This window comes from Antechinus flavipes, chromosome 1, assembly GCF_016432865.1.
Source record: "Antechinus flavipes isolate AdamAnt ecotype Samford, QLD, Australia chromosome 1, AdamAnt_v2, whole genome shotgun sequence".
NCBI classification, from domain to species: domain Eukaryota; kingdom Metazoa; phylum Chordata; class Mammalia; order Dasyuromorphia; family Dasyuridae; genus Antechinus; species Antechinus flavipes.
In genome coordinates this window covers 230,238,555-230,251,620 of record NC_067398.1, presented here as the reverse complement: position 1 = coordinate 230,251,620, position 13,066 = coordinate 230,238,555, and the positions used below count along the sequence as shown (strand labels likewise).

The 13,066-nt window shown below is 40.6% G+C and overlaps 1 protein-coding gene across 3 annotated transcripts in view; it reads left to right on the top strand.

Annotated features, from left to right (window-relative positions):
* SREBF1 (sterol regulatory element binding transcription factor 1) overlaps positions 1-13,066 on the top strand; it is a 58,823-nt gene that overhangs the window by 35,993 nt on the left and 9,764 nt on the right. For all 3 annotated transcript variants that reach the window (XM_051997676.1, XM_051997665.1, XM_051997682.1), the window contains exons 4-9: positions 3,857-4,000; positions 4,197-4,415; positions 4,988-5,102; positions 5,784-5,995; positions 9,617-9,818; positions 11,820-12,001. In XM_051997676.1, the coding sequence (XP_051853636.1) occupies positions 3,857-4,000; positions 4,197-4,415; positions 4,988-5,102; positions 5,784-5,995; positions 9,617-9,818; positions 11,820-12,001 (1,074 nt within the window). The remainder of the gene's footprint in view (positions 1-3,856; positions 4,001-4,196; positions 4,416-4,987; positions 5,103-5,783; positions 5,996-9,616; positions 9,819-11,819; positions 12,002-13,066) is intronic.

The window sequence follows — 13,066 nt, the reverse complement described above, 5'->3', positions numbered from 1 at the left end:
ACTCATCTGGTCTTCTACCTCTCCCTCTGCTGTGAAGCTGCCCCATTGCTTTCCTCTGCCTCTCCCTTCTTAATCCTGGTTCTCCCCACTCCTCAACAAATCTGAGACTTAAAAACAGTTTGAATGATTATTCTCCTGTGGTTGCTATTTCCAGTTAGCCCAGAGACTCTGTAAGGGTCGCATAAATAGAGATTAGTTGACATAGTCAGTTAGCATTTATTAAGTACCACTATATACTAGGCACTGTACCAAGTGCATAATAAATGGATTCCTGGATATGGAATTAGAAATAGTGGGTGATTCAAATTTTGTCTCAGATACTTATATGACTCTTGGCAGGATACCCTTGTCAGAGCCTCAGTTTTTTCATCTGTAAAGTAGGTATGGCAGTGGCACTTACTTGGATTATTGAGGCTCAAATGAGATTATGTAAAGAGCTTTGAAAACTTAAAGGGCTATATAAATGTCAACTATTAGTAGTATGTAGGTAAAAATATGAATTGCTGTTGAAGGCAATCCCGTGTATGATCTTTCCATCTGGGAATCTTCTTACAAAAGCATTATCTTTTCCTGTCATCTTAGCCAATCTGAGAGGTATGTAGTAGTACCTCATAGTTGTCTTAATTTGCATTTCTCTGATCAATCGTGATTTGGAGCACTTTTTCATCTGACTACAAATAGTTTCAATTTCTTCATCTCAAAATTGTTCGTATCCTTTAACCATTTATCAATTGGAGAATGGCTTGAACTATTATAAATTTGAGTCAATTCTCTATATATTTTAGATATGAGGCCTTTATCAGATTCTTTGGATGTAAAAAATTTCCCCAGTTTATTGGGAAAGCCTCTTTAAATGTCTGGGACGTACACAAACTTTTAACTGAGATCATGCCTTTATTTTACCAGCATTTTACAGACTTTCTCATCAAAAGTCTTTTTAAACTAAGGCCATTTCCCCACTGGGTATTTGGGAAATATTGCCTTAGTTGGGGATCCTCAGGCCCCAGTCTTGAGTTCCTCTGCCTAGATGTTTCCCCTAAGCATCGGGCCTGTATTGCTATTTTATCTTCAAACTCCTGCCTGGGACTTTCTTTTGATTCAGAATTCACACTCCTCCTCTGGAGTGCCCACATTCTCAGTAGACTGCCTTAGCTATCCATGAACCGCAGGCTGGGCAGGAAAGGTGTAAAGCAACCAGTGACGCCACTTGTTAGGCTGGTGTTGATCAACAAAGCACAGCCAGCTGATGACTTTAGTGGAAAGTGGGCAAGGGATGGATGGCAGCCTCCCTCCCTATGTGGTCTCCTCCCTCCCTGCTCCAGTTCTGAATGAGTCATCCCTGCCCTTCATTTCCTCTGAGTGCTAATAATCTCTCTTCATCACAGTTAAGGACTCCAAGGAGTGAAAGTCCCTCCTGGCCATACTGCTGCTACCTTTCATCTATCTTGTGCCTTCTATTTCCAGGACCCATCAGTACAAACTATGTCTAGATCTCATTGTTTTAGTCTGACCCTATATAAACAATTCTTCCATCCACTGTTTTGGGTTTTTTTGCTCAGTCCCCTTTCCTGATCCCCGTCTAGTTCTTCCTCTTCAGACAGAAATCCCTAACACTCAGCACACATCCCTTTAGCTTCCCCAGCCAACAGAGGGAATGATGATGTTTACAGATGGACTTGTATCTAAGATGTTTGGCATTCTTATTGTGGGAGAGATACACTTCTAAGACAAGGTCTTTGCTCTCAGGCAGCACAGAAGGGGGCTTCTGAGAGGTGAACAGTCATTTCTCTGGCCATTTTGGGAAAATGGCAGGAATAGGTTGCTACCCTTTACCCGTGTCATTCTGGGGAGTTTTTTTTTTCTTTTTATAAAATTCTGAACTTTGAAAATTCTGAAACCAACCCCTCAAAAATAATCCCAATGCATTTTTGCATTGTATGTATGCATACATACAATACAATATGAAAAGAGGATTATATATGGCGAGTCTCTATTTTATACCTTCTATCCTTTTTTGAAGGCATATAATAAACTCCAATGAGCTTTCTCCCCAGCTGACATAGAGTTTAATATAGTGGCGGGGCAGGGAGAGGAAAGGAACAAGCATTTATTAAGTACCTACTATGTGTCAGGCACTAGATTAAGAGATTTTCAATGATCTCGTTTAATCCTAATAACAGCCTTGGGATATAGGTGTGATTATGGTCCATGTTCTACAGTGGAAGAAACTGAGAGAGCCCAAATTGCCCTGAGTCACTTAGCAAGTGTGTGACTAAGGTCATATAATACATATGAATGTCCTATGTATAAGTATGTCTTATAGCATAAATATTATGTAAAATAATCCCAATGCATTTTTGTGTATACAATATTACAAAAACCTGTAAAAAGGTTTTTGCGAAAAAAAAATTTAATACTGAGATAGCATACAAATTAAAATTTGTTAACTAATTGAAAAATTTTTTTGTGATGAGGTGCAGAAAGTAGTTTCAGGAGAATATCAGCTTTGGGTGTTGATGTGTCCTGATGTGTCCTAGGAAGGAGTATATCGTCATTGCTGACTTACAAGGCCAGTATTTTGGCTAAATTACTTGGATTCTTCACTTAGATTTTAATATATAGTTCTCAAATAAGCCTGCTAGGGGCAGGAGGACAGTGATTAGTAGGAAGTAGAGCAGAGAGGCTAGCTGGCCGATGATGACGAATGGTTGTTCTACAGGTTGACTGCCAATTCAGGTGAGTGTGAGCAGGTTGGTGGTAAGGATTCAGAATAGTGTTTGGGAGACTGGTTGGAACATTATGCTTCATTGATTGGCTGTGTGGAGGAGGGGGATGATTAGGAGAACTAGGATTGAGGCTGGCAGGGCCAGTACACCGCCTAATTTATTGGGTATTGAACACAGGATGGCGTGGGCAAATAGAAAGTATCATTCTGGTTTGCTGTGAGGGGGAGTGTTTAGGGGATTGGTTGGTGAGAAGTTGTCTGGGTCTTGGATTTGAACTGGATTTGAACCAGATCTTTTTTTTTTTTTTTAAATTTTTATTTAATAATTACTTTATATTGACATGAACCAGATCTTCCTGGCTTCAGGCCTACCACTTTATTCACTGCACCACCCAGCTATTTCTAGGGTTATGGAATAGATAATTTCTTTGAATGCTAACCTTGTATAAATCCTTATGAAATGTGTGAAGACTGAGCAAGATGGGCTGTTGGGAGAGAAAACATCTCTGAGGTCCTTAGCTAAGGCTTTTCCATAGATGTGTCTAATACCTTTGCCTGGTATTTACCATGAAAAAAAGGGAACTTTTCAGGCTCCATGAGTTTAAAACTTGGAGCAGAAGAATACCACTGCAATGAGATGGTTCTGATTATAGGAGTGTCCTAGTTTGTTAGATTAGATGGTTTACGCCAACAAATATATTTTTTTAAATTGAAGTTTTTTTCAATGAACTAAAATCTGTTTTCTCCCCTTCCCCCTCCCCACCATTTAAAAACAAAAACAAAATAAATCCTTGATCCAGCAAAACAAATTCCTGCATTGGCCACATCCCAAAAATGTCTCATTCTATTCTTTGCATCCATCACCTTTCTGGCGGAAGATGGTCAGCATTTTTTATTATCTGTCCTCTGGAATGGTGATTGGTCCTTGCAGGGATCAGAATTCTTTGAAAGACGTTTGTTTTAACAGTCTTAAATAACAAGCATTTATTAAGCACTTATGGTGTGCTGGGCCCTGTGGTAAGGGCTGGAAGAAAGACAAAATGGATGAGTCAGAAAATAAGCCTGAGAGGGAGGGGAGAGGCTTCAGAATGACTGGGGGCCTCTGACACTTCTCCCACCCTTACTGCCCAGGTCCTGCTCCAGCCTCACTTCATCAAGGCTGATTCCCTGGTCCTGACAACTGTAAAGGCTGATGTGGGCACAGGAGTGAAGACCTCGGGGATCAACTCTTTGGCCACCACCACAGCAGTGCAGTCAGCCCCCCTTCAGGTCCCGGTACGATGGGCCACAGAGGTGGGACTTGGGGAGGCGGGACTTTGGAGGGCTGGTTGGGTCATGGCCTCTTCTTCCCACTGCATTTGGCTTTTCTCAGTCACTTTTCTTTGAATCTCCCCTGCTGTCCCTCTTCCCCAGCTCTGGCACGCTTGCCCTGCCCTGGCTTTGAGTTAATGACACCTCTTCCCCGGCACAGACCCTGGTGAGTGGAGGCACCATTTTAGCCACTGTGCCCCTGGTGGTAGATGCTGACAAGCTGCCCATCAATCGCCTGGCTGCCACGGGCAAGACCCCCAGCTCCCAGAGCAAAGGGGAGAAGAGAACGGCTCACAATGCTATTGAGAAGCGCTATCGATCCTCCATCAATGACAAGATTGTGGAACTCAAAGACCTGGTGGTGGGAACTGAGGCCAAGGTATGAGACAGGAAGAAGAGGATTAAAGGGAGGGAGACACTCAGAAATCCAGAGGGGAACAGAGCAGGTAAAAAGCCAGCATGGGGGAAATATCTTACACCTAGAGCTAGAAATGATCTCAGAGGTCAATTGGTCCAGTCCCCAAAGGACTGAGAACAAGCAAGATCCTCACTTAAGGATTCTTAATCTTTTTTTTGTATACTGGACCCTTCTGGTGCTCTAGTGAAGTCTATGGAGCTCTTCTTAGAATAACAATTTTTTTAAGTGCATAAAGTATGTAGGATTACAGAAGAAACCAGTTATACTGAAGTACAATTATCAAAATATTTAAAAGAAAAGCAAAAACCAAGTTTGTGGGCCCCAGGTTAGTAACCCTTGAGCTAAATATACAATGTCCTTTCATCAATATCTTCTCTGTTATCCTGGCTTTATCTGTGGGCAAAATCTGGGATTTAGCATCCAGAGCCAGCTCCAGTCGTCCTTTAGTCTACTCTGATGGAGGATGGAGGATGCTGGGGGGATAAGAGTGGCCAGGCTCCAGAATGACAAGGGCCTCAAACATTCCATTCCAGCTAAACAAATCAGCCATCCTGAGGAAAGCCATTGACTACATCCGATTCCTGCAGCAGACCAATCAGAAGCTAAAGCAAGAGAACTTGACTCTCAGGATGGCTATGCAGAAGAACAGTGAGTCTTTTCTAGGGTTCCCCTGTCCAGTTCTCAGCCAATGGGACTTAGGGCCAGTGTCAAAGTTGGAGAGGAAACCAAGTTGGCTCTGCTTTCAGCTGTCCCTTCCTTACAAATACCACGTGCTCAGCCAAGGGAGGGGATGATGGAGTCCCGGGCCCAAGGCCGCTACCATCTCCAAAGGGCCCCGCTCATCTCCTGCCTTTGGTGCCGCCAGTCCAAGAGTTGAGTGAGGAAGAGATCCCCAGATTGAACCAAATCAAGCCCATAATACATAACAAGCACTGTGCCAAGTGCTGAGGATACAAATTACAAGTAAAAAAAACCAGCCTCACTTAATATTCTGATGAGGAAAGGCCGTACATAAAAGGGATCTGAAAAGCAAGAGAGTTGGGGTGAGGGTGGGTGAGGAGAGGACACATGCAGAGTCTGGACAGTCACAATGAAAGCCAAGCGATGAACGCAGGAAGAGTGTCCCAGGCCATTCCTCCGAATGGGGAAACTCACCGATGGGAGAAGGGGGATTACTGGGGCAGAGGGAGATTCCAGAGCAAGAAGTCGGCTGAAGTCTGAGAGGGAATGGAGGGTGGCTGGCCTGGGGCCCTTCTGGTGCCTGCGTGAGAACTCTGTCCTCTTCCCTAAGTGATCTGTGCCTTTTCTGTGTTCTGCACCAAACCCCAGAATCCCTGAAAGACCTGGTATCGCCATCATGCAGTAGTGGGAACATGGACATCCCAATGGAAGTCATTAAGCCAGAGATGGTGGATGCGCTGACCCCGCCACCCTCCGATGCTGGCTCTCCTTCCCACAGCAGCCCCCTGTCCTTGGGGAGTGGCGGCAGCGGCAACAGCAGCGACTCCGAGCCGGACAGCCCCATGTTTGAAGACCCCAAGGTGCCTGATTGGGTTGGGAACACATGGCACTTGGGGGTTACCTGGGGAACTGCTTCTTTGCCCCACTCTCTCACCTCCCTGGTGGAGTGTCTTCTGCCATCTCAGCTAAAGATATCAAAATGTCTCCTCAGCCTTTGGCAGAGGCACCAAGCTACATTTTTTAGGAGGCCAAATCGTGGACAAACTACTTTGCTTTGAGGGTTTTCCTCTGTAGAATGAGACTGTAGTAATGGATGGTCTTTAGGCCCTCACTATCTCTAATATTCTAAGTGTGTAAGATTTTATATTATGGATCTCAAAGTTTCAAAGCTTCCTTTCCTTCAATTTTCTTTAATATTTTAGGTTTTATATCTTTTTATTTTTAAACCCTGTTTGAGTCAATATTTCTAGCATGGGATTCATAGGATCATTGATTTAATGATAAGATCTAGCATTTTTATAACACTTTAACTCTTGAAAGCATTTTATATATGTCATTTCATTTAATTCTCAAAGACAAAGAAATTAAGAAAAAGAGAAGTTAAAGGATTTCTGCAGAGTCACCCAGATAGCAAGTATCTTAGGCAGGATTCAAATTCAACTCTTTCTGATTCAATCTACTTGACTGGAGGGAACTTTGAAAAGCCTATAGCCCAGAGCTCTTATTTTAATTTATTTTATTTTTTCATGAAATTTTTAATGTGTTTTTTCAGTTACATGTAAAAACAAGTTTTAACATTCATTTATTTAAACATTTATTTTAATTAATTTATTTAATATTTCTCCCCAGTTACATTCAAAACAAAAATTTTTTTTGCATTTATTTTTAAAATTTTTGAGTTCTAGGTTCTCTCCATTGTCACCATCCACAGTTAAGAAAACACATGTGAAGTTATGCAAAACATTTCCATAAAAGTCAAAGTTGTGAAAGAAAACATAGATTTCCCACCCTAATAAAAATAAAAACCCTCAAGAAAAATTAAATTAAAAAATCTACCTGCTCATTTCTTATTGAATAATAGTGTTTCATTGTATTCATATACCACATCTTGTTCAGCCATTCCCCAATTCATGGGCATCCCCTCAATTTTCAGTTCTTTGCCATCTCAAAAAGAGCTGCTATAAATATTTTTGTGTTTCCTTTTTCATCCTTAAAAAAAAAAAATCTCTTTGGGATGCAGATTTAACAAGAGGAATCTGTTTTCAGACACAATCAGTTCCTTCTGGATTTTTCTTAAGTCCTTCAGAGTAGTCATGGATCATTGTACTACTGAGAATAGCAATTATTTTCAGCTGGTGTTCCCAGAACATTGCTATTACTTTGTATACAGTACATTTCACTTTGCTTGAATTCATAGAGGACTTTCCAGTTTTTTTTTTTTTTTCCTGAGAGCATCCTGCTCATCATTTCCTGTATAGAACAATAATATTCCATCAAAAACTTAACATTTTTTTTTATTTTGAGTTCCAAATTCTTTCTCTCCTTTCTTTTTGAGAAAGCTAGCAATTTGATATAGATTATACATGTGCATTTTATGCAAAACATATTTCCACATTGACTACATTGCAAAAGAAAACACAGACTAAATGTAGGCTTCCATCTGCATTCAAACTCCAACAGTTCTTTCTCTAGAGATAGATAACATGTTTCTTTATCAATTTTTCAGAATTGTCTTGGATGTTTTTAACTCAAAATCTTACAGAGGTGAATTTTGAAAACTATCTTTACATGTAATTGGGGGGAAAAAGAAAAGAGGAATAAAGAAAAAAGAATTGTCTTGGATCATTGTATTGCTGAGAATAGCTAAGTCATTCACAGTTGATTATCATTACAATATTGCTATTCTTATGTCTGACATTCTCCTGATTCTGCTCATTTTGCTTTACATCAAATCATGCAAGTCTTTCCTAGGTCTGAAATCTACCTGCTCATTTCTTATTGAATAATAGTGTTTCATTGTATTCATATACCACATCTTGTTCAGCCATTCCCCAATTCATGGGCATCCCCTCAATTTTCAGTTCTTTGCCATCTCAAAAAGAGCTGCTATAAATATTTTTGTGTTTCCTTTTTCATCCTTTAAAAAAAAAAATCTCTTTGGGATGCAGATTTAACAGTGGTATTGCTGGGTCAAAGGTTATGCACATAGCTCTTTGGACATAATTCCTAATTGCTCTCCAGAATGGCAGGATCAGTTCACAAGTTCACCAAATTGGTGTCCAGGACCTTTATTTTATTTTATTTATTTCTTTAATATTTTAAAGATGAGAATGAATTCTGTAAAGTTAAGTTCCATGTGAAGTCATAGATTTTTATTTGTCCTAAAGTGTCCTTTTTCCACCTCTAAGGGCTTCTCAGTCCTAGTGTCTGGAATTGAGTAACCAGGTCTAGATTTTCCAGTTTAAAAACTTAATAGTTTTCAGCCATAAAACTTGCTCAGAGGCCTTTATCTTTTAAATATTAGCTTCTTAGTTTTGGAAGGGACCTTTGAGACAATTCAGTCAACCCCATTTTACAGATGAAAAGATTGAGACACCAAATTAGAAAACTATTTTCCCAAGATCACAAAGGCATTTAGTAACAAAGCTGACACTAGAATCTAGGGCTCCTAACTCCCACTCCTGTTAATCTTTTGTTTGCTTGAACACCTGCTTGCTTTTGGGCAACTCTCCTTGGGCCTTAGTAAATCCAGCTTCTGGGCCAGAGGTATATGGCCTGGCCAGGAGGTCATTAAAAGCTGTTAAAGCTAAGTTAAGACTTAGTTAAGTCATGCAGCCAGGTAGATTTCAGGAAAACCTGGGAAGACTTACATGAAGTGATGTAAAACAAAATTAACAGAATCAGGAGAATGTTATACATAGTAACAGCAAAATTATAACAATGATCAATTATGAATGACCTAGCTATTCTCAGCAATACAATAATTCGAGACAATTCTTTTTTTTTTTTTTTAACTTTTTTCTCCCCCACCCCAATTACATGTAAGGATAGTTTTCTTTCTTTCTTTTTTTTTAAAATAAGGATAGTTTTCAGAATTCATCTCTGTAAGCTATCTAAGGTGATTCTTCAGCTCATGAATTGTGCTAAGGAAAATTTAAAAAATAGTTCTTCCAAAATGAAATAATGGAAAGAATTAATTAGAGGTCTTTCAGTCCAACACCTTCAATTTATTTTTAAATTTAAATTTATGAAAATCCTGATAAGATTTATTTTTTTTCCCTTCTCCTATCTCTTCCCTAGTGGGGGGGGGGGGGGGAACATCCCTTGTCACAAATGTTCATAGTTAAGCAAAATAAATCCCTGCATAAGCCATGACCGAAAAGATGTTTCTCCATATTTAATTCATTGTCCCTTTTGGGAGGTGGGCAATATATTTCATCATGAGGCCTCTGGAATCAAGTCGGGTCTTTGCATTAATCAGAATTCTTAAATTTTTAAAGCTAAGTTCCTCATTATATAGAGGAGGAGCCTGAAATCTATAGATTCCAGAAAAATCATTGTTTCCATAGGCAGTAAATAATAGACCTAGAATTTCTATAACCTCTCCTCCCTTGCCCCGCTCTTTTCTGAACTTTGTATAGCATCCCCTCTCCCAGCTAGGGAGAAGCTGGGGCTTTAGCAGAGATTTCCTTGTGTTCCAGGTGAAGCAGGAGCAGCTCCCCTCTCCCAGCAGCCTGGGCATGCTGGACCGATCCCGTTTGGCCCTGTGTGCCTTTGTCTTCCTCTGCCTTTCCTGCAACCCGTTGGCCTCTCTTCTGGGCAGGAACAGTGGCCAGAGCCAGTCTGATACCAGCACTACCTACCATGTCCCTGGACGCAGCATGCTGGGCACGGAGGGCAAAGGTAAGTGTGCAGGTCCCTCCGGTGGGAGCATCAGAGGGACTGAAAACTCGATCCCAGGCTGCTTTCCCGAAAGATGTGAAGAGCCTCAGTTGGTATTACAGGGGTCAGTATTCAGAAGCTTAGATCTGTTTTTCAGGACAACTGGGGGCAAGATAGATTTAATTCAAGTCAACAAGTATTCACTGAGCTCCTTCTATGTACAAACACTCATGGATTTGGCTTTTTTAGGTGCTATTCTTACCCTCATGGAGTACAGAGATAAAAAGAAGTTTTGCTTGCTGTCATGGGAGGGAGAGAAAAAAATAGGGAATTTGAAATCTTGCAAAAATGAATGTTCCAAACTATCTTGGCATGTAATTAGAAAAATACAATATTATTGAAAAGTTAAAGAAAATAAGTAGAACCCACAAGTAAATAAAAGAGGTTCAGACTGTAAGAATGGTGGCTTGCATTTATATAGCTCTTTAAGGTTTACAAAAGAGCCTTGCATGTGTTATATCATTTGCTTCTCAAAGCAACCTTTGGAGGTATGTGCCTTAGGTCTCCCCATTTTATAGATGAGGAAACAAGGTTGAAAGAGATTTAGTGATTTTCCCAGCTAGTAATTTCTGAGGCATAATTAGAATTCAGGGGTTCCCAGCTCCAGGTCTGACAGTCTGACTACTGTCCCCCAATCACTTAGTTAAGGAGAAAGGCCTTATTGACTGAGAAGAGCAGTAATGGGTCCATTTGTTTGGACCCATTAGGTAATGGGAATCCATTGAAGAGTTTTGAACAGAAAGGGGATAATTTGGAGTGGAGTAAAGCCAGGAAATAGGAAACTGTTGCAGTGCTCTGCACACAAAGCCTATAATGGGACAGGGACAGTGGGAATAGAAAAGGGGGGAAGATTCAAAGAACCCTTTTGGAGATAGCACTGACACGACCCAGCAAGTAGTTGCATTTGCCAAAGACGTAGTGGGCAGAAAGGGTCAAGCCTGAGATTTCAGACCTGATAGCGTCACAAGAAGAAAAATGTGGAAGTCAGAAAGAGGAGCTGGTTTTTGTAGGAAAGGGGAGCAGTCTTAGTATCCACCTCTTTTACATCCTCTGGCTTCAGGGGACTCTCTTGTGGGAAATGGTCTTTCCTGCAGAGCCATGACACCCCCAGAAGTGAGCATATGAGAGACTCCAAACATAGGGCCAGCCATACACTAGGTAAAAAAGGATGATTTAAGGTCTTTCCCATCATTCAAATTCACTTAACGGAGAGAGAACTTTACTTTTTTTAAATATACTTTTTAAAAATTGTAATAGCTTTTTATTTTCAAAATACATGCAAAGATAGTTTTCAACATTCATCCTTGCAAAGCCTTGTGTTAACTAATTTTTCTCCCTCGCTTACCCCTACTCCCTAGTAATCCAATATAAGTTAAACGTGCAATTCTTCTAAACATATTTCCACATTTATCATGCTGCACAAGAAAAATCAGATCAAAAAGGAAAGAATAAAGAGCAAGCATACAACAACAGAAAAGGTGAAAATACTATGTATATATGTTCCACATTCAGTCCCTCTTCTCTCTGGGTGCAAATGGCTCTCTCCATCACAAGCCCACTGGAACTGGCCTGAATCACCTCGCTGTTAAAAAATACCACTTCCTTCAGAATTGATCATCATATAATCTTGTTGTTGTTGCTGTGTACAATGTTCTCTTGGTTCTACTCACTCCACTTAGCATCAGTTCATGTAAGTCTCAGAGAGAGAACTTTTCACTCCACACTCAGTGATGAAGATTAAAATGCCCATCTCTCCGAGACATACACAGGCCATAATATTCTAAATTCACATGGAAGTGGAAACAACTGAAAACAGATTCTTTATCGAGAACACAGTTTTGTGGGGGCTGGGAAGAATGAAGAAGGGAACCATGAGATTCTGGCTTACCTGCAGGTGGGCTGACCCAGGAGCTAGAAACATTTTATTGGCCCCTAACCTCATCCAATCTTCTCTCCTCCCAGGTAGTCCCAGCTGGTCTCAGTGGCTACTGCCTACTTTGTTTTTCTGGATGCTTAATCTGCTAGTGGTCCTGGCAGCCTTCATCCGCCTCTTCATCTATGGGGAACCCATCACCAGGCCCCATTCGGGACCTTCTGTTTTGTTTTGGAGACATCGCAAGCAGGCGGATTTGGATCTTGCACGGGTAAGAGTGTGGGCCCTGGGTGAGGTGGGGAAGGGGAATCTGGAGAGGAAAAAAACATTAGCCTGGGATGTTGGAGAGTGACTGGAGATGAAGATTAAGGATAACTTTTTTTAGCATTAAGTGACTTTCTCAGAATCATGCAGGTAGTAAGTGTTAAGCATATGAAGCTGGATTTGAAGTCAGATCCTCCTAATTTCAGGGTCAGTGTTCCATCTACTGTTCCAACTTGCTGCCCCTAAGGTTAACTTTGGCTATATGGCAATCCATTACCTTCAGGTTAGGGGAGTGGGATGATCAATTGGAATTAGGAAAATGACCAAATTTTCCCCCCCTGGTCTTTTATAAGCCTTCTTGCTTCTTGACCTCTCTGAGTATTTGACCTTATAGGGACTACTTTCTTCTAAGTATTCTCTTTGTCAGTTTTCTTGACATTTTTTCCTTCTCTTCTCCCTAGCTCTTAGGCTTGTCTTTTTTAGGCTCCTCATTTTTCTGTCAATCAGTAAGCACATATTAAGCACTTAATGTGTGTCAAACTGTGTTAAGCATTGGAGGCTCAAAGAAAATTAAAAAACAAAACAGAACAGAACACAGTCTCTGCCCTGGGGACACAACATACAAATAACTAGATGCATTCTAGATATACACTTACCCTTCTGCATCTTGGGGATTAGAAGCATGGAACCCTATGACCCAGAAAATCTGTATAAAAGTTTTTGGCCCTCCTTTTGTACCAGAAAAGAATTCTGAAATAACTTTTTCATGGGGTATTCATATTATTTGGGTTGATTTATGTAATACTCTATATTTTATGCATTTATGAATTTTTAAACTTTTTCTTTGTTGTCTGCTGGTCTTTTGTGTCATCTGCAGTTTCTGCAAAACTCTCCCAAAATTTCCATCTAACTTCTTAGGCTGGGATATGGCAAAACCAGTATAGGGAAAGTCTCAATGTGGAAGGGATAACTGTACCAAATAGATGAAGGAATAAAGGAAGGTGGTGGGGGCAGCCTGGGAAAGCCTATGCTGAAGGTGAGTGGAGGCTAGTTAGAAGTGGAAAGAGATAGA